Below are 25,756 nucleotides of genomic sequence, written 5' to 3'. Positions count from 1 at the left end.
AAGGGAGGCTGGGCCGAAGAACTTCAGCCCCTAGCAGGGGTTAAAGAGCGGCTCGGAGATGTCCGGGCGCGTAGGTCAGGGCCGCGGGCCGTCAGAGCCAGCTGTCCCTAATGCTTTCCATGCGCCAGGTCCCAGTAATTCCCGGGGGCTCTGCCGGCACCTCCCAACGGGCCGGCGCCTCCCGGCAGCGCCGCCCCGCCATGCCGCGGCCCCGCCCCGTGGAGCCGCGCCGGGGGCGGGACTGCCCGGAGGCGTGCCGAGGGCCGGAGGCCGGTGCCGGCGGTGTTCGTGCCTCGGGGGCAGCAGCGCTGCCGATGCGTGCGCTGTGGCCGCTGTGCCTCGCCCTGGGAGCCGCGGCGGCGGCGGCCGCGGGCGGGGGCGGGCGGCCGAGCGCCGAGCGCAGCGCCGTGTGGGGGCCCGGGCTGCGCGCCGCGGCCGCGCTCCCCGCGCGGTACTTCTATGTGCAGGCCGTGGACGCCCGAGGGCTGAGGTGAGGGCGGCGGCGGCGGCGGCTTTTCGGGGAGATTCTGGGCACGGTCAAACCGAGAGGCTGGCGATTTGCTCGTAGAAGGTGCGGGCTAAAAGCTCCCTCTACGTGACTCTGCATATCACTTGGCAAGAGCTAATTAATCCTTTCAAGGAGTATCAAATAACGGCGCGAGGGGATGAGATAAGAGGATGGAAACGTTCGGCAGCAAAACATACGTGTTAGTCAGTGGGAAAAGTTCATTATTTATTTTCCTTTGTCAAAACTTTAGCAGTGACTAATACATTTAATTTGTTAGGCTCAGGCATCCTGCTTGTTTCCACTGTTTGGGAACATTAGTATTTCTCCTACGTGCCGAGGCACAAGATCAGTTGAATCATTTAGGAATTACTCCATAGACCAATAGGTAAATTTCTTAGCAATGAAATAGCACGAGGAGCAATGGCCATAAACTAAAATACAGAAAATTTCACCTCACCACGAGGGAAAACTTTCCCTGGGGGTCGCAGAGGACTGGAACAGGCTGCCCAGGGAGGCTGTGGAGTCTCCCTCTCTGGAGATATTGCAAACCCCCCTGGACACGCCCCTGTGTCCCCTGCTGCAGGGTGACCTTGCTTTGGCAGAGGGATTGGACTAGATGATCTCCAGTGGTCCTTTCCAACCCTAACAACTCTGTGATTTTTAGAGAATACTCATTGCTTTCCATTTATTTCAGAAAACTGGTCAGATAGGAGCTCAGAATGTTGCATCAAGGTCATCCAGATTAGATGCACCATGGCTTGTGTCAGTATGGAGGCTGCCAATTCAGCTTAACTTGGATAGTAAATATTTCTTGCGTTTAATTGAACTGGCAGGTCTCAAGTATGACTGGACAAGTTTTAGGAAAGGTGAAGTAAGGAGTTACAGCCCAAGAGCCTGGTCGCTGAAAGAGAGGTGGAAGGAAGTTGACAGCATTTTGACTGCACCAACTTTGTTAATACATCAATGATATGTGATAACTTCATGATTATTCAGATTATTTTATTTGGTTTTATAGAGGTTTTTCTGTTTTGGTCTATGTTTAATTATACCAAAATATCTCATATACACATAGAATTACGTGATCTCTCTCTAATTTCTTTTCCATGTTTTTTCCCATCTAAGCTACCATAATGATTAAATGTGTAACTTTGTTCTTTACTTCCTTAAATAATACCTGGAAAATAAGGTAATCTGGAAATATTTGCTTCTGAATGTAAAATAATAGACTTACTAACCTGTTAAAGTGAACATTTGCATGTGCTTGTAGAGGCCTAACACGGCTCAGAGGAAATCATGGCTAACATGGCTCGCTGGAAATCTATTGACTTGCAAAGGAATGGAGCAGACTAAGAAATCTGTTGTATGTTTCCTTTGTGTATTAAGCTCCCACTTATTCTCTGGGTAGGTTCACTTCATCACCAGGTGAAAATGCATTCCAGGTGAAGATCACTGCTCCTGAAGAACAGTTCACTCGTGTTGGTGTGCAGGTATTGGACAGGAAAGATGGTTCCTTCCTCGTGAGGTACAGGATGTATGCGAGCTACAAAAGCCTGAGGATAGAAGTCAAAACTGGAGATAAGCATGTTGCAAAGTCTCCATATATTTTAAAAGGTAAGAGGCACCACTACACACAGGTTTCCTGTCAGGGCTGACAAAGCATGTCCCAGAATGTCTTCTACTAGAAGCGTGGGATTCTTTGGGACCTCATACTTCTCTGGACTATCAAATCCCATTGGAATTATGGATTCATTATATGCATCCTACATATAGTTTTCAAAATAATAAAAGGAAGCAAATGCTGTGAAGCTGTTGCCTGATAAATACAGGTAGAAGGCTCACACATAAGCTGATATAGGTTGACATGACTCCATTAGAGTTAAAAAGAAATTCAGCCATATCCATTTTGAGTCGCTGAAATTTTGGCCCTAAGCAATGAATGTTCAGTGCTTGACCCTGTTCTGTGATCTCAACAGCTCAATATTATGACTTATTAAAATAATAATTTTGTTCCCAATAGGACCTGTTTACCATGAAAACTGTGATTGCCCTCAGGAGGATAGCAGAGCATGGCTGGAAGAGATGAACTGCCCTCAAACCATTCCACAGATTCAGAGAGACTTAGCAAATTTTCCCACTGTTGACCCAGATAAGATTGCAAAAGAAATTCCGCAGAGGTTTGGACAAAGACAGAGTTTGTGTCACTACACCATCAAAGACAATGAGGTATGGAATCTGGTTGATCTGAAGTCCAAATGGAAATCTGGTGGCAAGCCATGGGCAGTTTGGTTGATCTGAGTTGTAAAAGCTTCTTGTAGTGTATTCTTTAAGAACAAGACTTTGCTTGCTTCTCTGTCCTTGAATACTTTGCAGTTTGTGTATGAGCTTAGCAATGTCAGTCCTACTTTGTAAGTGCTTTTTTGTCCATGTTACAGCTGAAACACAGTGAAAGCAAATTACTTTCCAGGCAATCAATGTGAGTACTGGGCACCCACCCAAGTCTCCTAAATGCCAATTCAGTTTCCTGTTCTCTGAGCAATACTGCTGTGAGGTGTCACAATCATCTAATTTGAAGTACATCGATAAATTACATCATGCATAATTCTGAGATACCACTTTTAGCTGAACTGAGCATCAGAGCTACAATTCTTTGTAACAGAGAATTGTATACACTGTACTTACTTCAGTGGAGTTTTGTATAGAAATTAGAAGAATGGAACACCACAGAGACAGGCAACAGTTTCTGCTTTCATGAAACAGACCTCAAACATCTGCAAAAGCAAGCAAAGCTTGTAATTTTTTTTCATCACTTTTCTGTGATGAGATTTCTATTGCTTCCCAGCTGATTCATAACTCTATACAGCCATATAGTCTGTCTGAGTAGTTACTATGTGATTAAAAGAGCTCTGAATTGTGCCAGCCATTCTCTGAAATGAAATCACCCAGTAAAACCTTTGTTTATTTTCAGGTTTATATAAAGACATATGGGGAACATGTTGGCTTCAGAATTTTCATGGATGCCATACTGCTTTCTTTGACCAGAAAAGTGAGTACATCTGTACAGCCACTTACTCTGTATGTCCTAATTTATAGAAGCCTGGCCTTCAATACACGTCAGTGTATTTGTTGCTGTTTCTGTTAAAAACTCTTTTACATTGATTAATTATGGAAAGGTCATGGATTTTCCTTGTTTGAAGCTGTCATGTTCTAGAATGCCATCTGATTGAGTATCACAAAAGTTAATTGAATAAGCAGGCTTTTATAGGTGAGTTTGATAAGCCAGTTTTTTGATAAGCCGGTTTTTTCCCTGTAGAATAAATAAATCAATCATCCTGTAGCATCTAACAGAAAATTCTGTCTCTGCAGGTACATTGCTGCAAAAAGCTGAACACAAGTTTACATAACACATTAAAGAAATATCAAGTAGCCTTTCCAGTGTCCTCAGAATTAGTAATGGATCAGTTATGCTACTCTGGCTGCCTTTGGGTGTCATGCTTTAAGGGTTGCTCTATTGATAACGTTGCTGAACTAACAGTGCACAGGAAGACTGGGAAAATTACTAAATGTACAAATGCATGTTAATTTAACTGGTGATTGTTTAATCTAACACTATTTATAAGAGGACATGATGTCTAAGGGAAGACATGGATGTAGACTACAATTAACTAAAAGATTGTTCTCTGGAAGATGGAAGTAAACTGTTCTTGGTGTCAGTAGTATTGGACAAGAAATAATGGAATTAATTTTCATGTAAGGACTTTAGACTAAAAGTTGAAAAAGGATTGCTAACTCCAAAACCAGAAACTGTTTACATATCTAGAAAACACAGTTTATCTCATTCCCATTAAATACCATTGAATAAGAATTTTTATTAGGATAGTGTCACTGAGTGACAGTAGATAGTTGGTTGGAGAAGATTCAGGTTGCTGATGGATTCTGCTGCTGAGGATGTGTAGAAAATTCAGTTTGTAGGGTTTATGCCCATTACAACCTTTAGATGGCGCCATAGTAACGAAGTTCAGTGCTGAGCATTGGCCTGTGTAGCAAACACCCTTTAAAAGGAATAGAGTGTCTTCCACCATTTGGAGGTGTTTGATATTTGGCAAATTATTAATTTCTTTTGTTTTGAAAGAGACAACTGAGAGGGAAGAGAGTGAACTGAGAGATGACATTAGTTCTGCACTGACCTTATATGTGCCTTCAGGGTTCTGTAAAACGCAGCCATTTGTCATGTTTTGCCTTTTGCTCTCCAAACTGAACTGTCCCACCATTTTCAGTGTTCCCTCACAAGGCAGCTGGTCCTTTCTTTGGAAAACTACAGAGCTGCCTTTCTTTCTACCTTTTCTTACTTCACTTGAAAATACCCAAACTAAACTCAATACAGGGGTGCATCACAGTTTCATAAAACAGCAAAATTATGCCCTCTGTCCTGCTTCCTGGCCATCAACAGTATTTTTCTTGCCTTTTGGCTGTGACAGTGATTTCAGGTATGGTTCCATGCTACCAAATATTTTAACTAAGTGATGATGTTATGCTTAATTATTAACCAAAGCATTGACTAAATTGGTCTTCCCATTATGGATGTTTATTTCTGTTTCTTCTCTTCTGTTGGATTTAGGCATCCTGCAGATACAGGGTGAATTAGATCACTGATGTGACAGAAAACTGATTTACCAGCCAGCATCAGTTTTCCATACAGTAACGAGATGATCCAGTTTACCTTGAACTATACAATTGCTGACTAGGTAGCAGTGCTAGCCTGATCAAAAGATTGTGGGGCCAATCATGTGAAGTATAACAGGAAATCATCCTCTAAAAAGGGGGCTCCTATGCCTTATGTGACTTTGCAAATTTTTTTTAAATACTATTTTGTAGGCTTTACTCTGTGGTCTCAGTATCTCTAACAGGTTTCTAAATGTCCATGATTTATTACAGGTACTTTAAGTATATTAGACACCTGGCAATTTTTCCTCTTAGTGAGGTTGTTTTCAAAATGCAAGATGCCAGCAGAATACTGTTTGTGCTAAACTACATTTGTGCCTACTTTGCTTCTCTTTAGGTGAAAATGCCAGATGTAGAATTTTTTGTTAATTTGGGGGACTGGCCTCTGGAGAAAAGGAAGCCCCCACAGAACTTGCACCCAATCTTCTCGTGGTGTGGTTCCAGTGAGTCAAAAGACATTGTCATGCCAACATATGACTTAACAGACTCTGTTTTGGAGACGATGGGACGGTAAGAAATGGCTTAAACTTTTCACAAAATTCACACTGAATGATCTTCCCTAGAGACCTGTATATTAACTATTTTCGTTTACTCATCGAGAGACTGGCAGCCCAGGTAGGCAGTGACTGTGTAATCAATATATTATTATACTTCACTGTTCCATTTCAAAAATCTAAATGGTCAAATCACTAAAAACAGCACTTGAGAGTGTTTCAAGGCTAGGCATTTGATTTGTTTGCTTTGTTTCTCCCCCCATGAACTTGTTGACAACTGGCCAGGCATCTTTCTTTCCTGATTTTGTTGAAATTTGTTTTTTGTGTACCTTTCAAATCCCAACATAGCTATTGGGAATTTTCAAACTAGGAGCTACCATCTCCCACTTTGATTACTGACCATAACTAGCCTTGTCAACTGCTCTTTTCTGTCTTGAAACACTACAAAGACAGCTTGCTTCTAAGAAATCTTTGCAATCCATCTTGAACTTAACATTTCACTGCATTTAGTTCAGGTTCCTTTTTTTTTGTGAAAAGTTTTTCTAATTTGCTATCCCTTGCCCTCCCAGTTTATGTGTTGAATTTCTTAACATTTTTAAGGATGTGCAGTATATTTTACTAAGCAAGTTACAGTACCTTGCATCACCTTCTCTGGCAAGTGTATCCACTTTTATCTATTTTTTTCATGGTATTGTTTCCACATGCCTTGAATGATGATGTTGAAGGATGCTGTCATGCCACACACCCATGAATTTAACATTATCTGTTTCTCTTGCTGCAAAAGACTGACACAGTAACACATGATGGTGTGCTCATGACTTGCCTTCATCTTTGCTCTCTGTCTGTGGGTACTGTGAACTCTTTTAAGTAACTGCACTTTAAAAAGTTTCCAGTAGGCTTCACTATTAAACCACTTCTTTCTGCTGCAGAGTCAGCCTGGATATGATGTCAGTCCAAGCAAACACTGGCCCATCGTGGGAAGACAAGAACACCACAGCCTTCTGGAGAGGACGGGACAGCCGCAAAGAGAGGCTTGAGCTTGTAAAACTCAGCAAGAAATATCCAGAGATCATAGATGCTGCTTTCACAAACTTTTTTTTCTTTAAACATGATGAAAACCTCTATGGTCCTATTGTTAAGCACATTTCGTTTTTTGATTTTTTTAAGGTAAGCCACTAATTATTTTTCATAGAATTCAGTTCTCACTGTTTCCCATTATGAAATAACTTAGTATGTATTATTGAAAATAAAGGGATTGTTAGTTATTCAGGACACTACCAGTAACAAGCGTGACTAGACATCCCTCCAGTGGGAGTAACTGTTATGTAGCTCTTACCCTCAGGATAGTAATGTCTGATTTACATCTAAAGGTTCTGTAGAACCTCGTGTAATCTACAAAACTTCAAGTTCCTTTTTATTTCTTTTTCCTGATTCAGCGATCAGGACTACTAACCTAACTAACATAGTGGGAAAGTCTGTGGATGAAGTGGCACATCTACCCTCACATCCGAGGATGAGCACCTAAGTATTCCTGGAGAACTTAATTGATGAAGCTCTGTGTACCCTGCACTGTGATGAATTCCAAACTAGATAATAAAAGCTTCTTAGACATTGATGCTTGCCTAGCCACTCCTACCTGTCTCAATATCAGCAAGTCAGTAACACCAGTGCCCTCAGAATATAACCTAACCAAGCCAGGGATCCTGTGGTTTTTAATAACTTCTGGTCCTTTTCTTTCCAGTATAAATATCAAATTAATATTGATGGCACAGTGGCAGCATACAGATTGCCTTATCTACTAGCAGGAAACAGTGTGGTGCTAAAGCAAGACTCCATCTACTATGAGCACTTTTATAATGAGCTGCAGCCATGGAAACACTACATTCCATTTAAAAGTGACCTGAGTGATCTGCTAGAAAAACTACAGTGGGCAAAAGATCATGATGAAGAGGTAAAATACACATTTAGAAGTATGCAGTAATGTTTCTAGAAGAGAACAGAAATTTAATTTCTTTAAAACAAAGCAAAAAAAATACTAGGAGAACTTGAAATTTATTTCATCAACTCTACAAAGAAGAAAAACACTCAAAAATGCATAATTTTGTCCTTAATTTGAAATCAAATTGAACTTCAGGAAAAAAAAAATAATGCCTTAACTAATAATGCCTTAACTTTTAAAAATAATGTTTTACTTGAGTTATCCTGAACTGTCAACTTCATTTGTAACTTGGGAACCAACAGTGGCACCCTGAAATAAATACTAGTTCTGGGCAATAAAAAAAATAAACCAAACTTTCATTTTCTTTGACAGGCAAAAAATATTGCAAAATCTGGACAAGAATTTGCAAGAAACAATCTCATGGGAGACCACATTTTTTGTTACTATTTCAAACTTTTCCAGGTCAGTATATTTTTAATGGCTACTGGCACAGAAATAGAAATCACACAGCAAGAATTTAGGGCAACAGAGCTGCTGGAAATTGGCCAGTCTGGTACTTGAAGCCATGAAGCAAGCAGCAGCAATTAAAATCTTCATTTGGTTTTTACAAACATTGTATTCAATTATATGCTATGAAACCCCTTAAGACTATGCTGGCTGTTTGAGAGGCAGTGGGATCCCATAAATCTTGATCTAATCTGCCAGAATATGTAGCCCACAATGATCAAAGAATTCCACATCAGACGCACACCCTGTGAACCACAGCTGAAAATATCTGTGCATTAGCACCGAGATACTGAACTCCAGGGAGGCACTCAAAGGGGCTCCTGTCTGCAGCTGAGTGTTCCCTCACCCTGCCTGTGACAGTCTGCAGGAACAGATTGTGTAGCCCCAGAGTTCATACAGAACTGCTCAGCTGATTTGGTGCAATATTGGCACCAAATACATGTACAATCTAAAAAATGTATGGATTAATGATACCTTCCTTTTTTTAAAATTAGGAATATGCCAGCTTGCAAGTGAGTGAACCAAAAATCAGAGATGGGATGGAGAAGGTGCAGCAGCCTGATGATGACCTTTTCCCATGCACTTGCCACCGAAAGAAGGTACAGTCCATGCAGGGTTAAATGTAAAGTGCTGAGTGTCTTCAGTTCCTGCTGAGCCCTGCTGGAGCAGGGCTGCTTAGTGCCCCACAGTATCAGTTATCAGGCCAGGCCATTAACACCTATCCAACTTAGAAACACTTCTTGATGTATTTGCAGGACTAGAGGACTAGACAGTGAAAAATAGGCTTCCAGTTAACTGAAACATGTTTCTTCTTTTTTGACTGCAGGCCAAAGATGAACTCTGACAGAAGTAAATAATTTTTTTGCAGTATTTACCTAAATTCAGACTGTCTTCTTAAAGAAAGAAAGAAAATCTGGGTTAGTATGCCTGCAGAAAATGTCAGTGGATATTTTAAAGTTTACCATTTCATGATCTGCATATGGAAGAAATCAAAGCACCTCTGATTTCCTTTTAATCATGCAGTGGTGGGAGAGCCTTATTCAAACACATTTTTATAATTTTTTTTAAATAAAAACCATGTTTGTATCAGTCATGTGTTCCTGTCCTGAGTTACCTTGGAAATGCAGATACTTTTTACTCATGCTTGTATACAGTAAGTCTTTCCACAATCCTGAAACTGTTCTGCAAAGAAGGGCAGATGAGAATTATAAATCTTCCCTCCCTCTCTATCTATCCCTCCAACCAAAGGCTTCTTTTTTCAGACCATAACTGTGCTCCTTCTGAGAGAATCTCAAATTCCCCCCAATGCTGTGGGGTTCATAATAAATCTTGTTAACCTGCAGGAAAACCACAATTCCAATATTGCTGTAGGCTCGGTTATACCAACAGGTTACTCACAGCCCATAATGACAAAGGCTGCAGCTGCCAGTACACACAGAGTGTTTAATCCACTCTCCAGTGTCAGAGCTCAGGCAGGGACCTGAGATCCTCCTGTCACAATGGATGCACAACTGGTTCCTGCTCCAGGAGTTCCTCCATCACTAAACACAATTTGTCTATCAGTGTTTATTTATCAGAGGGTCTCTGTGATCAGTCCTTTACACAAAGGACACTGGTGAAGGGGCCTCCTCAAAACTGAACCATGTTCTTTGCTCCACACACCCAGCTGTGCCTGCATTACCTCCTCCCCACAGAGGCAGAATCTGGCTCCCTAAGGTGGCAGACACTGTGACCAACCAGAGATTCCTCTCCCTGCCTCACAGATTTGGAAGCACCTGGGAAGGCCAGCACACAGCATCAAGGCAAAGTAGTACACCAGGCTTGCCAGCCTCAGGGGGTGTGCTGGCAGAACCCTAAAATCAGTAGGTTTTAATTGCCAATGAGTACAGCATCAGTAAGATACTCAGAAATTGAGGAACACTAAAGATGTCTGTTGAAGTAGATTTTTTTCCAGTACATTACTTCAAATATTAGTCAAAAGCATTTCTTAATCTTCTGCATTCCCAAGTGTTGTATATGGATATTTGCATAGAAACACAGAGAACAATGCTACTATGATATATTTTCTGTACTTCTGGAAGTTCTTTATTAGTTTGCATTTTCTTTTCATTCATACAAAGCTTTATTTGCATTTGCACTTAGACCTCTGAAAACATCAGTTTTTTAAAAAAATATGCCTCTAAAAAATAACAAACCCCTTATTTGCCACATTTAGGAAAAACTAAATGAAGATACTGCTCAAACACTGCAAATTATTTTTGCTGCAGTTGAACATTCTCTCTAAGCCAAGAAAAAACCTGTGCATTTACTTCTTCCATGACATCATCTGCTGTTCGTCCTTTGACTGCCATCCCATGGTTTGCTTTATCAATCCAATGGATTTTTTTAGGGGCTTTCATTTTGCTCACCACACCTTCTAGCAATTGCTATGGAGAAAACAAGAATGCAGATATTAGAGAATTGGCTGCTACAAACTCTGGAACTCCTAGATGTCTCTTGCTTTGCCTGTGTAATGCAAAATAGGCAGCTCCTAAAAAACAGATAGATGGATTTGTGTGCACATGAAAAACACCTTGCTAGGAAAATGGGATGTATTCTCTGTTCAGGATATGAATAGTGGGATCTGCTCAAAGCTTCACCCTTACTGAAACAGAGAATAGCAGAAAATTAAACTTCAAAGGAGTCCATTTTTACTGTCAGAGGGTAGTGCTGGCAATAAAATGATAGAATTGAAGTCAGATTTGTCTGCAGAGGCTGAATAGCAATATAATTCCTTAGGGACTAGCTTTGACACTGTTGAAATTTCTCAGCAAACAGATCTAAGAACCAGCTCACAAAGTCAGAGATTCCCCCTTAAAGGGCACTCCAAGGATCTGCTGGTCACTGGCCTGACTTATTTTGGCAACAAATCCTCACAAAAGCATTATGACTCCTTAGAAACTGTCCAAGCATGGAAAATGCCAATTGCACATAGCCCCAAATTCACACTGGCCTGTTCAAGAACAACAGATACCTGCTTGCAAGGAAACATGCCAGAAAAGCACTGTTTCCCTCCCTCCCTACACCTGCTCTTCATCTCTACAAAACTATCACTTTTGACCACAGAAACCTGACTTGGGGGTAAAACTGCTTTGCTAGAAGAATTTGCCATGAAAATGTGACCAATGTGACATTGGTGGCACCACACAGGTTTTATAACTTGAAATGGTTAAAACAAAATAGCAAATAACTCACTACTTCCATAGACCACTTTAAATTTATGCACTTCTATTGAAACCATTTAAATCGGGGGTATTTCAGTGACCCAAAGTTGAACTTGCTAAAGTGGAAGATCAAGCATGGTCCATTACATTTTAAGCAGCAAAAGGAAGCCCTGCCAGGCTTCCTTGTGTCTGATGAAGTTTTCTACCCAAGGCTTCCTTCAGAAGACACCTATTTAGGCAAGGCTGTTACTCAGGTGAAATACAGGCATCACTGAGGCCCATTGCTGCTCCTCCAGACTGGCCTTTCACAGCAGGATTTACAAGGGTACTCACTTTTTCACACATCTCATCTGCTGATCCCGAGACAAACAGCACTGGACGTGTGATCAGTAACAAATCCTCATCCCGGAGCTTGGACTGCAGTTTTGGTCGATGCAATGGGTAAGATAAACACACGAGACCTTGAAGGAAGCCATCATCATCATCATCATCATCACCCTGGCTCAGCTGACGTATCACAGAGGCAGCAGCTCGTGAGCCCATGGAACGGCCTTTCTCCCATGCAGAAATAAAGGAAAAAAGTTTTATCTGCTGTCACCTCATCTACATTGTGGTTTAGTAAACAACTCCCCAGACCAATCCAACTGAGTGTATTTCAGTGTCACAAAATGCTAGGGATGATCTACTTCATGAAAAACATTAATCCTAATTTCAACATTTTCTGCTAAGATATTTGTCTAGTTGTAACATTTACACCCCTGTTTAAAAAAGAAGGGGAAAAGAAAGAAAATATAAAGGGATAGAGATTCCTTGCAATACTGGAAGGAACAACACCCCACCCTGGGGACAAGGGAAGAGAAGGACTGGTCCTATGCTCCAGAGCCTGGAAATTTGAGGTAGCCATGATAGTGTCCTGTATCATTATTTTCATGCAACCTCAATTTGCTCAAATTCAAAACAAAATTCTCTGCTTGATTTCACTTGGCTCACAAAACAAATCCAGCAAGTGTTTATGCACACTTTGAACTTCAGCCTAAAAGTAAAAGTAGAAGGGAGGGAAAATGTGAACTTGGAACATGAGGTTAGTCAGTAACAGCAAGGGAAAGCATCTCCTCAAAGAGGAGGCATATGAGCTGACAATGCACTGCAATTGAGTGTTACAAGTCACTAGTTCTTACAGCAGCACAGACTTGGTTCACTTAAGAGAAAACTTAGAATTTCCCCTATCAAGACAGTCCTAACCACCCCCACCTATTCCCCTTTCCACGTAACATAGCTGACTTTTTTGATCTGCTGCTAGGTTTTAATTACCATAACCTGCTTTGGGAAAACTGTTTTCCATTTATCAGTAACCAGAATTCTTCAAGACCTGCAGTTAAAAAGTACACATGGATAATCAGAAAAATCATGCCCTGTAAATTCTAAGTGACAAGGAAGTTTTCTCCCAAAGTACCTGGAAAATACAATGTATTGCTCTTTCTTTCCTCTTCTGCAGTAAGATCTATGGCATCATAAGAAGGGTTCATTTGCTTGTCACCAAAGTGGGACAGACTTGGAATACTTACAGATTGCTATTACTAGAGACAGTATAAGAGAGAAAATTATTGATAATAAAAACAATACCTGCAAGGAAAACACCAGAAAGTTTATAATCATCACAAAGTTTTAAGTATTCCTAAAGAAATAAGAGAAAGAGAAGCATTACATGTCAGAATTAAGACAGCTGGGAAGCTAGGAATCTCTTCTGTTTGTAGCTACTACACAGAAAATGGGAAGCTCTTTCAGCACTGAAGATGAAAGAACAGGTACATACAAGGTGCTCTGTTGGGTTTTATCACATAAATGGTTTCATAAGGTTTTGCAGCAACAACATAATTTTACATTAGCTCTCAGCAAATCTAAAATATCAGATGCCCTATGAAGTTACCAAAACAAGTGAATACTATGTATCAACTCAGTTACAGTAATAAACCTCATGCACACTCTTGGCCCATCAAAAGGAAAAGCAGGTTTGCAAAAATGCTCTTCATTGAGGTTATGTATTTGTGACACGATCAGTTAAGTCCAACAGAAAAGAAAAAATTCAGCAATATTTTTTCACATTTTAGGAGATAACTAATCTTAGCAGCTGCCTTAAAATTATCCTTACATACCAGCATATTAACATAAACACACTAACAACTTATGCTTCTTCCATAAAGACTGGAGATGCCCAATGAAGTAAAGTCTGACTTCAAATTAATGTACATCTAATCACAATGACATCATACACAATTCCTTTAGAACTGGACTTTGTTCCCCTATAAAAATGCCTCCTGCTCAATGCAAGCAGATCACCCATCCTAAATTCTTCCACTTTTTGCAAGCTGTAAGTTTTCCCATGAAACACCATTGCTCTTTGTCAGGATTTTCTTTTTCCCTGAACTCAAACCCACACACTTGTGGCAGCTGTTCCAGCTGTTGCCCATCTAAGAACTGCTTCTGCTCCTTCTGTTCACATACAGTGCTCCATTTATCTAAACTTTGGTTCTAATTCTCCCACTGTTTCTTGGCTAATCTCTGGCTGTAATTTAAGAAACCGTGGATCTAAGCTTTGGTCTGAGAATTTTTTCACTCCTTACCACAACTGCTTTGAAAGCCTTAGCCCTGTAGGCAACATTAAGGCCTTTACAAGTAAACCGCAGGCACAGAACTCCATGGGATGCAAGATAGGCTGCCAAGGACACCAAGTGAGGGAAATTCATGTCTCCTCCAGCTCCATGAGTAAGAATCACTCCATATGTTGGTTTCTTCTCTGGGACAGAGAAGATAGCATCAAGGTATTTGTTTCCAAAAGGTATTTTCACTTTAACCTAGAAATGAAACATAACCCAATATTGTTATTTTAACAAAACCAAACCCAAAAGCCTCCCTCTTGGTTTCCCAGTCTATACATCTACACATTATTATGAAAAAACCTCAGACAATTAAGAAATAAACCAAAACAGCAAGCCTGTTTTTTTTTTCTTCTGTTTAAGAGTACTGAATGAGTGACTGCACCTCTGCTTCAAAGATTTTCTGTACAATAATGGGCAAGTCCCTTTATGACTCCACACCTTATGTTCTGCATTAGAGAATGAAGCTTCAAAACACAAACTGAAATGGTTCTGACCCTCTCTATATATCTATGTCTATCTTTTCCAGACCTAACTAGCTGCCTAAACCATAATGTGTGACATTAGGACACAGCCTAGCAAACATTTTGAAATCACAGAGTGATTTCAATCACCAGCGAGTGAAGCAGCAGCCTGCACAGAGGCGAGGACTGAACCTTCTCCAGGAACAGGGGACAGCACAGCTTCAGCCAAAGCTCCAGGGGGACACAGGGCCTCCGTCAGCACCACCAGCTGGAGACGCTGACCCAGCCACAAGAGCTGCTCATGTTCTGCGGAATGAACGGGCACTGGGCAACACAAACATCCCTGAGGCGGCTTCTGGGAGCAAGAAGGACACCCCGGGGCTGGGATAAATTCAATGTCCAGAAGGGGCTCCTCGGCAGCGCTCCGCACAGGAGCTGCACAGGCCGGGGGAGGCGCTCAGCGGCCCTGCCGAGCTGCTGCCCTCGCAGCCCCGGAGCGAGCGGCAATGCCAGACAAGGCAGGAGATGGCGGAGGACACGCGGGACAACCAGAGGCCTGCACACAGTAGTCTTCCAGAGGGAAGGCAGCGGCAGCAGCCTGCCCCCTTGCCCAGCTGCAGGGCCCCCTCCGAGGGAAGGGCAGCTGCCCCGGGCCGCAGAAACCCGCTCATGCCCTGGGCAGGCCCAGACACAGCGGCGGCCATACCTCCGCCCGCCCGCTCATCCCGCCGTGACGTCACCGGAGTGACAGCTCCCCGCGCCAGTCCGGCCCCAATCAGCCGCGGCGCTGATTGGTCAGAGCCAGCGTGGCCCCGCCCCCCGTGAGGGGAGAGGCAGCGGCCTGCGCGGGGGAGCGGGAGTTGTGGGTGGGCACGGGTTGGGCCGTGTTGAGTACGTCCAGCCGCCAGAAATCAATAAAGCTCCACGTAAAATGTTTTTATTCACCCTTGTGTACAAAAACTCCACGGACTGCTAGGTGGCAGTTCAGCAGAAATAAATTGCATAGGGATTACTCGGAAAGTCAGGTTTTTACTGACTTCAAGGAGTACAGATGAGATGCTTAGGATGAGTTACAGAATCACAGGATCATTTAGGTTGGAAACGACCCCTGAGACCATCGAGGCCAACCTATGACTGAACACCACCATGTCAGCAAGACCAGGGCACTGAGTGCCACATCATTTCTTGAACACCTTCCAGGGATGGCGACTTCAGCACCTTCCTTGGGCAGTCCATTGTGATGTTTAGAAACGCTTTCCATGAAGAAGTTGATCCTGATGTCCGTCCCAAACCTCCGCTGGAGCTGCTTGAGGCCGTTTTCTCTTGTCCTGTTGCTGGTTGCTTGGGGGAAGAGACCACCCCCACCTGGCTACAGCCTCCTTTCAGGGGGTTGCAGAGACTGATAACGTCACCCTGAGCCTCCTTTTGTCCCCTCCATCTCCCTCATCAGACTTGTGCTCCAGACCCTTCACCAGATCCATTGCCCTTTTCTGGACTTGCTCAAGCACCTCCATGTCTGTGTGGAAGTGAGGGCCCAGAATGGGACACAGGATTCAGGGTGTGGACTCGGCAGAGCCGCGTACAGAGGGAAAGGTTAGATGTCCAGAGTGACAGCCGGCAATTTTCTTTTGGCAGCTGTCAGCACACTTGATCTGTGTGACATTGACAAACAGGGGAGAGACACTTGGTGGTTGGTTTTCTAGGTACACATCTGTTCCCAGGGCTGTGCTCTGTTGTACAGTAATGACCTACAGCGTTCAAAACGCAGCCTTAATCTGGTGGGAGACAGCACCAACAACATGCAACAGTGCTTGCAGTATTTGTATACTTAGTATTTGACAGGCCAATAAAAAATTCCAAAATCCTCTATTGCAAGGTATTTAGCCAGAGCTCATGTTTTCTTCCGGTATCAGTGTATGAAGCTCTCTCATATCAGTTAAGGTGCTTGATTGAAGATGTGATCACCCAGCAGAACTTTGTTTTTCATATGTTCACCTGGTGGAAAATAAGCTCACTCTGGCTTGTGCTTTGAGTGTCTCCCTGTCGGCCTGCCAGCTGGACATTGTCATACACTGGCACTGAAATATTGCAGCCCTCTGAGAAGTGAACCTGGCAGGGTAGCTCAGGTTCTGAGCTGCTGTCTCAGTGACCATCCTGCTGCCTCACAGGCCAATTCCCAGTCCAGGCATTATCGCAGTAGGTGTGAAACACAGAAGTGGAGAACTGTGGTAACCCAGGAAATTCCTCTGGCTGCCCTGGAGGACTCGAGCCCCTGCCCAGGGGGGCTCAGAGACCTTGGCACAGAGCCCGAGACTTCTGTGCCTTTGATTTAGCCCTTGACAACAACAATTACCAGCCTTATATGAAGAATTACAAGCGACGAAAGTTTAAGTAGAATGATAGTGAATTTATCACAGGATGAAAAATAGATTTTTTGGGGTTTTTAGAATGGGGGTTCAGGGCACAAGATGGAGGAATCTGGGTGTGTCCAGCCTTTCTCCTTCTTCTTGGCCTACATCCTCTGCTGTGATGTTGGCACTTTTAGATTGATTTAGAGTAGAAGTTCACTGTCTAACATGGGTGATAGGTATTGGAAAGTAATTGTAAATATTGTACATGTAGTTTTTAGTATAAAAAGATAACACCGCCCTAGGGCAGGCAGAGTGCCTCTGACTGTCTTGCTGAGCAGACCTCAGCACGGCAGGAGAAAGAATTTTATAGATAACAAACAATAAACAACCTTGAGACTGAGAAATGAAGAGCTCTGACTCCTTCGAGTGCTGGGCTTGGAAAAGAAACCTTCTAACATATCTCCGGGTCACTCTGACCAGCTAGAGACCCCGAGAGAGAACCTGGGATATTTACAGGGAGATTATTCATCTGGATTTCTACCTTGCCTAAAAGATGTCAAGCTAAAGTGGGATGCAGAAGCGTTAAGCTGAGTGAAAGTCAGGCACAGCCTGTGTGAATTGTGCACCTTCCACTGAGCTGAACCATAGGTGGTGTCTAGGCAGCTGCTCCTGGAGCCGTAGCTCACATCTGGGGAGGGCAGCAAACTGGGGAAAGGTCAGATTAATTTGTCTTGATTGGAGATCACACTATTCTAACTAGTAGTTCACACCAGTTAAGCCTCCGTAAATAAGATACTTGGCAAAAGTCGACTGAGAAGATTTGTTGTCCAAAATAGTTACAACCTCAACCTAGAAAACAGGTATGCAAGAAGAAGGTTAAGAAAATCTTCCTCCATATTAATTTCTGGGGGTTTTTTATTACTGCTTTCATTTCTATATGTAATGGATGTTTTTGTGCTCTGGTATAGTTTATATTTTTGGTGCTATTTTGCTCCTTTCTTGGTCTGCTTTTTGCATTCTCTTTCTTTTTAATTTTTCCTCCCTCTTGAGTCCACCTGCTGTATTTGTCCTGCTGTACTCACATACTGTCTCTAGAGCAGTCCTTAAGGAACCTGTATCTGATTAAATCTACCCATGTGTAACCCCTTCCCACTGAAAAATGACTTTCTTATGCTCTCTCCATACATCAAGCTGCTACCAGTTTACTTCCTATTTTTTCAGTCCCTTTTCTTGGCTCCAATCTCCTTTCAACACTTAAAACTCTTCTGTGCATAAGCACAGTCTCTGAGGTAGGGTAGCTGATACCAGCAGAGTTGAGAACATCACAAATGCCAGCCTGGATGGGGCCCTGAGCAACCTAGTCTAGTGGAAAGTGTTCCTCTTCATGGCAGAAGGGCTGGAACTGGGTGACCCTTAAGGTTCTTCCCAACCCTAACCATTCTGTGATTCTGTGAGTCTGTGATGAAGAGAATGTCTGAGGAAGGAGAGACTCTGTCATTCTTTAATCCTCTGGTCTGTGGCAATAGGGTTGGGCCAGTACATTTTTGCCACGCTTTTCCTGCTGTAATTTGCTTTCTGGAAGATAATGACCCCAAGTATTGCTGATATGTCAGAGGCAATTGAATTATAAATATATATATTAGATTCCAACTCATGGGCAAATTCTTTATGATGGATAAATTCTGGGGTTTATTGAGTTCTGCATATTTAATAAAATGCATTCATTAACATGCAAATGATTTTTTTTTAATTTGGCATCATAAAGCAATTCTCATATCAAACTATTCCAAATTAGGTCTTTCTGGGTTTAGGAAGACATTTAGATAGATTCTTGTTGATTTTCAAGTGTGCTGAGTAACTGTTCTGAAATCCAGTTGTATTCCTTTCCAGGAGTATTGAAAATCCTTTTTTTTTTTTACACACTTAAATATTAATTAATACTGTAAGTTAAAGCTCCCCCCCAAAAAAACCAATTATGAATCATTTCTGAACTTCTGAATCAATGTTTTTAATTTAACATCTAAGGTAAGGAAACATGGTTTCTTAGGAGCACAGCATCGTTTCATAACTTTAACCTTACATCACTCCTGGAAATAGAAGTTGATTCTGGAAACGACATAGTACATAATAACCTAAGTCTGTCACTAAATATGAAAATCATTTGGGGTATGTGATTTGCCATTTCTCAATGGGAATATATGTCGAGCGTTATAATAACCTATGCACTGCTGTAAGCACCTCTGACAGATTTGATATGCCAAAGGCAGCTGGGTTTGAAGAAACAGTGGCTGTTTACCAAAGAATGACATTATCCCTGGTCTAAACTTGGGACCTGATAACTTTCAGTAGCACATCAGAAAATGCCTGTTCTTTTCTTTGGATTATAAATACAGCATTTCATACCAGAGACTTAGATTGACACACAATGGGAACAGGAGAGATGACCTTTTGCGTTAATCTTTTGTTGGAATATATTTGTTCAGAGAAATGTATAAAAATAATTGTAAAAGTATAAAAACATATGTTGGGGGGGTCTGTATTTCAGTGTAAAATAAATATAATCTTGAAGATATTAGGCTCAGAAACTTTTTTTTCTTAAGTTTTTTAATAGAGGACTGCAAAAAATTTGGTGTTCTTTTTAGGCTGGAGACACATATTTGCTCTGAAAGTTCAGCTCTCCCTCTAAATTACAAGTTTGACTTTTGAGCAAGAACCTTCTTTTTTTTTTTTTTTTCTGAGGATGTGGATACACATCAGCACATGGACATGCTGTGTTCACAGGTATCAAAAGTAACCTTTAATAATTTTCTGAAAGTTCTGAAAGATCAGCCAACTATTACCTGATTAGCTACTATTGTTTCCTTTGTTTAAAAGTGGCAATATCCATAACACTGCTTAATTTTTAGCTATTACATCTTATTTCTTGAGGGTCTGAAGAAGTTTTGAGGTCTTCCATGAAAGAGGAAGTGATGGACAGGCGATAAGCAGAACCACTTTCTCCAGGAAGGATGAAGGAATGAGCCCACCTGGTTTTAGTCTATTCAGACTTACTATGTAAGCTTGTTACTGATATGCAATATATCGTATATAATAAATATATAATGAGCATGTGCTAGGCACCTATTTTTATAAAATTATGTCAGGTACATGTTGCCTTTTGTAGCATTATATATGTCACAAACTCTGGGAGCACTGATAACGTCAGGTGACAAATGTGCAGCGTGTAAAAACTTATCTCCCTGTGCACGAGTCTCTTTGGGAACATTTCTGACTTTGTAGTTGTGGTGCTAAATGAAAGTTCCTTACTTTAATTAAGGAAGGTGTCATCATAACACATGCTTCTGCATGACAAATTTGGATGCTATACATTTCTCAGAGTCTTTGTTAGAGACTTTGAGTTCCCTCATTGTTCTTGATAAATGCAACCACTTTGTTTTCCAGTGGCAGCTGTTACAGTTCTTGCATGTGCTGGGACTGCACAGGGCACTGCTGGCAGGAGGTCGCTCTCATTATTCTCTCCCCTTGGCTGATGGTGAACTGACCTGGCTGGGAGCCAGTGGAACAAACCTTTCTGTTCTCAATGCTGAAAGGAAAGAATTAATAGTTTTGGCATGTTCATACAATCTTTGAATGCTGAGCTCAATCCCATGTATGTTTTATTTCTGAAGTTTCACTCTATCTGTTGCTTTTTTAAAAGGTTAGCATGGTTAGGGAGGGTAAAGAGCATCATTGCTGCTGCTAGGGTTTCTTTTGCTGTGAACACTGTTTTAATATTTAAATTTACTTACCTGGAGTTTATTGATAGTTATAATTATAAACATCATGCTACAGCCCCTAAATATGAGCACTGTGTACATTTGCATCTTGCTGCAAGATCCTAGGCCATTTTCACTTCTGTTAATATGATTATTATGAGGTGCAGGAAGTGACATTGCACTTCTCTTTGCCTTTAATTCCCACATAGGTTGACAGAAAATTAAGCCCTTTGTTTATCCAGAAGTTGTCAGAATGAATAACTGCAGAGTCTCTGCAGATATGTGTTTTACCTTGTTCAGTTATCATTCCTCCAGGTCACTTCTTCCATTTAAGCAGACAGAATTACAGAACCGCAGAATCATTTAGGCTGGAAATGATCTCTGGGACCATTGAGCCCAACCTTTGGCTGAACACCATCACGTCAACTAGACCATGGCACTGAGTGCCTCGTTCACTTGAAGAATTTCAGGATGATGACTCCACCACCTACCTGAGCACCTCATTCCAATGTTTAACCACCCTTTCAGTGAAGAGTTCTTCCACATGTCCAGCCTCCTCTGGTTCAGGGGTTGTGTCCTCTCATACTGTCACTGGTTGCCAACCAACCCCCATTTGGCTACAGCCTCCTGTTGTTATGTGGTTGTAGAGAGCAAGAAGATCTCCTCTGAGCCTCCTTCTCTCCAGGCTAAACAACCCCAGCTCCCTCAGCTGCTCCTCAGAAGATTAAATTATTATGTTTCTAACTCTCTTTTCCAAAGCATTCCAAGAATTCCTTTTAGTATTTTTAAGAAATACCTTATCTACTCTGGAGTCCAAGATATTTCTAAACACAGGGAGTTCAAGAAAAGAGTGCAAGGAACTCTCTCTGATTTATTCTTCTGTTCCAACAGAATATCAGTCTCAGTTGCATTATTCAGAAATGTTGTCTGGTTTTGCATGTATGCTGTTGAAAGTTAATTTATGCTATGACTCTCTAGTCTGACAGAAAGAAGCAATGGAAAAGTGTAATAAAGTCAACATCTATTGCTGTTCACAAAGTCTATTACTCTGGGGTTGGTGGAGAAATTATTTGGTTTCACACAATTTATCAAATCCATACTGGATATTGTTCACTTGTTAGTAGATTTCAGTGTACACAGAGAGTGTGTATTTGCTTAGTGCATGGAACTGAACTCAAACTGAAAGGTCTAATTATTACCTTCTTATTTTCCCCTTTTATATTACTAGCTGTCATGAATTTACATGTGTAACAGGATTTAGTTTGCTACCAGCTATATACTTTTGAGTATAAGCATTCATGCTCATATACATGCACACCAGAAGTGTTAGCATGCAAGGAAATGAGCCTGGAGACTGACACATGCAGCTGTCAATGGCTCCAAGCAGAATTTTTAAATAACTGTTACTTCTCAGAACAGTTTTCAAGCTCATTGTGTGTTCATAGGACAGTTCATACACCCTCTGACTGTGCTCAGGGAATCTTAGGTGGACTAATGCTTGCAAGGCTGTCATCAGCTATTTTAAATCCTCCTGGTGTCATGCAAATCTGCACTCAGTGCTCACCCAGCTAGTGAATTCATCTCAGTTCCTGTGCTCCATGCATCAGTGCTTGAGTTGTTAGCATCTTGATGCCCTTGGTAATCACAGAATCATGGAATGGCTTGGGTTGGAAGGGACGTTAAAGATCATCCAGTTCCAGCCCTCTCTCCAAGGACAGGGACACTTTCCACTAGACCAGGTTGTTCAGAGCCCCATCCAACATGGCCTTCAACACTTCCAGTGATGGAACATCCACAGCTTCTCTGGGCAACCTGTCCCAGTGTCTCACTGCCCTCACAGTGAAGAATTTGTTCCTAATAGCCAATCTAAACCTATTCTCTTTCAGCTCAATGCCACTGCCCTTTGTCCTATCGCTACCTTGCCAATCCAGGTAAGTGGATGTTCTTAAGTCTTGCATTTTGTGCCATATCTAAAACCAGTCTGAGCATATCTGGGAGATGATATTTGACCAACCTTCTTTCTTATCTGCCATCTCCCTCCCAAGGAAAGACCAGCCAGAAACATTTCTCAGGCCTTTTCAGTCCTGATCAAGTATATTCTCGCCTCAGTTCTCAAAGTGTAAGAATTTCTTTACATCTTCTACAGCTTCCTGAAAAGCAATAATTAAGTATGGCCTGAGTGATCTCTCCCCCATCTCTTCATGCTCTGCAGTTTTGGTTGCAAAATTTTCAACAGAGATGCATGGAAACTATAGCACTAATGGTGACAAAAATAAGAATGCTCTTTGCTCTGACTAAACTGGGGTTTTTGTGCCCTGCAATTACTCAGCTGGAACTCAGTGGGAATTAATGGATCAAAGCTGTTATAAAACTGCATGGGTATGGCTCTTGCAGCCATTGCAAAGACTTTGGAAGAGAAGACTCAGGAATGGTGCAGGTAGTAACACACATCTTGCATGTGGACTCATTTAAAATCCAAAATTTAAACAAAGCTGAGCCTCATAAGTTCTTCTCTGATATACCATTAAGAGTGTACTGACCTATTTCTCCTCTGAGAATTTCTTGCTGGGTGAAATTAACCATGTCAGGTATCTGACCTCCACTTGAAGTTGTGTTGCATGTCACAAAGTGTGCATTTCTTGTACATGGACACTTTGCTTTGCCAAGTGGAAGATTTTTCATGAGATGCTGCAAGGGCAACAGATTGCTGAAGTACACGTGACAGCTTTCAGCCCCAGACGTGTTTGGCTCTTTTCCTCAGCTCTTATAAAGCAATAGATTGTATGACATGAATAAGTTCAAGAATATGACAAGAAGAAAGATGAAGCACAGGATTTCATCCACTGTGAGTACTCCTAAGACCCTGTAGCATTACAAGACTTTTATTTATGTGGGATTTTATTTATGTGGAATTAATGTCATCCCAGGGTTAACCTTTGAATTTCTGGATATGCAGCCTTGTCTTGATTACCTGAATACTTCAGCATGCAAAGCCCTTTGGGGATTTGATTTAAAAACCACAGGTCTCTCAAATGTCTGTTCCACAATTAATCTCATTAACTGAAAAACAAATACAAAAAAAGAAGATCATTGCACTGCAGCATTCTGGGAAGACACTAAGGATAGTAACATTACACTCACAAGTTGGGGGACTTGTTTTCATGGGGGATTCATAGGTCTTTGCCAATTGCAGCAAATCACACAGCGGATGTCTGAGCAATGACATCAGGCACATTGAGGAGTCAAGAGGCAAGTTTGTGATAAAGTCAGAAGGAGGCAGACTTGGCAAACTGCATCAAGCTCATGCCAGCTTGTGCCAGGGCACGCGGCGAGCTTTTGGCCTTGAGCTTGATAGCACGATGGTCAGGTACAGCGCTAATGAAAGGGGTGGTGAAAAGATGACCTAGGAACAGGTCATGTGAAGGATGAAATTTATGGTGCTATTTATTTTGTGGTTTAATTGCTGCCTTCAGTCCTTCCAATTTTAGATGCAGGTTTTACTTTGATTTTGGAGCTATGGGTTGCTGTTTGGTTTTAGTGGGTTTTATTTTGTTTTGTTTGGGGTTTTGTTTATTTGCTTTGTTGGTGGTTGTTGTTGTTTTTCCTCAAAGAAAATAACAGCAGGTTCTGTTTCCTAGAATATTGACCCTTAAGAAATGAGCCTTTTCCACATTAGGGGAGATTTCTAAACCCTCAGTTTGGATCAAGATCAGATTTAGCCCAGAGTAGAACTGTATCCAAATCAGGTTTAGGACCCAATGGCAGCAAACTATGTTTATGAACTTGTCATTCTCTTAGATGCTCTGTTCACTTTGACCTCTTGGCCTTGTTTAAATGCTGAGCTGAGGTTATAGGCCCTCATGTGGTCAGGAATTAATTTGCATCTGCAAAAAAAAAGGTTGGATCAATTAATCAGTGAGGTAGGTCAGTTGACTTCTCAAAGAAGAGTTGGAAGAAAGTAATGGTTTTGAATTGATATTGCATCAATCAGTTAGAATTCTTAAAATGTCCCTTTCAATATTTACTAGTGGAAATGAAATGCAGCAGAAACATATCTCAGTAGATGCTTTGACATCACTGCAGTTAAATATTTTTAAGTGGCAAGGCATTTCTCTAGGACTGCAGAAATGAGGGAATCCAGCCATGTCGTCTAGCCCTATCCCTGCTGATGCAACATTATATGGCATTTGCCATGGTGACTGTCAGGAACTTTTTAGACCATGTTATGGCAGCAGCCCTTGTGTTTGCAGTGACCCAGCCCACAGGGGGGATGGAAGAGGCTGTGCCAGTACAGGCACAGAAGATAATTCCGTTTGTCCTGCAGCTCTCTCACTCCTGTAAGTTTATGCCTACATCAGAGTGTCATTAACATCAGCTCTTTGTCCTCTCCTCCTCTGCCTAGAGGAAGTGTGAAACCAACCAAATGCTGCCTTTTGAAATGGATTGCTCCTTTTCTCTTTGCACAATCAGTGCAAGGTAGTGCAAGTTTAATGTTCATATGATAGAGTGTTTATGTGCAAGGTCCCAGTCCCAGGCCTCACCTACATAGTAATGAATGCTGGCTCACAAGGTTTAATACAGACCCGCACTTAGAGTTTCACAGTGTTTTTATTCAGCTCTCAAGAGTATTCCTCCTTTTGTTTGGCAGGGCAGGCAAGTTTTCTGCAGACTGGCACACTCAGGTCAAATGGCCTGACCCGAACAGGGTATGCTGAATTTTGACCAGTCAGGGCCCTCAGGTAACTCCAGCCAAATCATTCAAGGAGAAGCTGGAGGATGCAGCATACAATTTTGGTTTCTTATCTTTCATGGACTGATCTCTCTCTATCCTCTTTCTGATTTGTTTCAGTGGAGCACTGTAGAGAGGAGTTTGATTTCTGCCACTCTACCATTCCTTGACACTTGCAGACCCATCTCCATATTTTGGAGTGGCAGAGCAGTCGGAAATGTCACATTGTCATCTCTTAAATATGTCCCAACATTGTTTGCTACCAAAGAAGTGAAACTAGATAGTTGGAAAGCAAATGATCAGCAGCAAAGTCTGTCTTCTGCCAGCCTGCTCTACTGGATATGCTCTGTGTGAGACCAAGGGGTTTCACCTGCAGACCTTGCCAAGACCCTCAGATTCTGGGCAATTTGATTCTGGGCAGAGAATTCATAGT

At 41.8% G+C, this 25,756-nt stretch overlaps 2 protein-coding genes across 4 annotated transcripts; one reads left to right on the top strand and one right to left on the bottom strand.

Moving 5' to 3' along the window:
* Nucleotides 1-314: 314 nt before the first annotated feature.
* POGLUT2 (protein O-glucosyltransferase 2) lies at nt 315-9,213 on the top strand. 2 transcript variants are annotated; one of them, XM_058799945.1, is made up of 10 exons: nt 315-490; nt 1,914-2,119; nt 2,526-2,731; nt 3,474-3,551; nt 5,565-5,737; nt 6,651-6,888; nt 7,463-7,672; nt 8,033-8,122; nt 8,662-8,766; nt 8,994-9,213. In XM_058799945.1, exons 1-10 carry the CDS (start codon nt 315-317, stop codon nt 9,009-9,011), a joined length of 1,500 nt encoding a protein of 499 aa, XP_058655928.1. In that variant the 3' UTR covers nt 9,012-9,213. The 2 variants fall into 2 exon arrangements, with proteins under 2 accessions (XP_058655928.1, XP_058655927.1); XM_058799944.1 differs by lacking the exon at nt 8,994-9,213 and having other exon boundaries at nt 8,662-8,787.
* Nucleotides 9,214-10,245: 1,032 nt separating this feature from the next.
* TEX30 (testis expressed 30) lies at nt 10,246-15,212 on the bottom strand. 2 transcript variants are annotated; one of them, XM_058800352.1, is made up of 5 exons: nt 15,195-15,212; nt 13,992-14,222; nt 12,994-13,045; nt 11,704-11,921; nt 10,246-10,593 (listed from the first exon to the last, which is right to left on the bottom strand). In XM_058800352.1, the coding sequence occupies exons 1-5, from the start codon at nt 15,210-15,212 to the stop codon at nt 10,420-10,422; spliced, it is 693 nt and encodes a 230-aa protein (XP_058656335.1). In that variant the 3' UTR covers nt 10,246-10,419. The 2 variants fall into 2 exon arrangements, with proteins under 2 accessions (XP_058656335.1, XP_058656336.1); XM_058800353.1 differs by lacking the exon at nt 15,195-15,212 and adding an exon at nt 14,639-14,808.
* Nucleotides 15,213-25,756: the final 10,544 nt, after the last annotated feature.

The sequence above is a fragment of the Ammospiza caudacuta genome, chromosome 2 (assembly GCF_027887145.1).
Source record: "Ammospiza caudacuta isolate bAmmCau1 chromosome 2, bAmmCau1.pri, whole genome shotgun sequence".
Taxonomy (NCBI): Eukaryota; Metazoa; Chordata; class Aves; order Passeriformes; family Passerellidae; genus Ammospiza; species Ammospiza caudacuta.
Note: the sequence above shows the minus strand (reverse complement) of the source record. Positions and strands in the feature narration are given on the sequence as shown.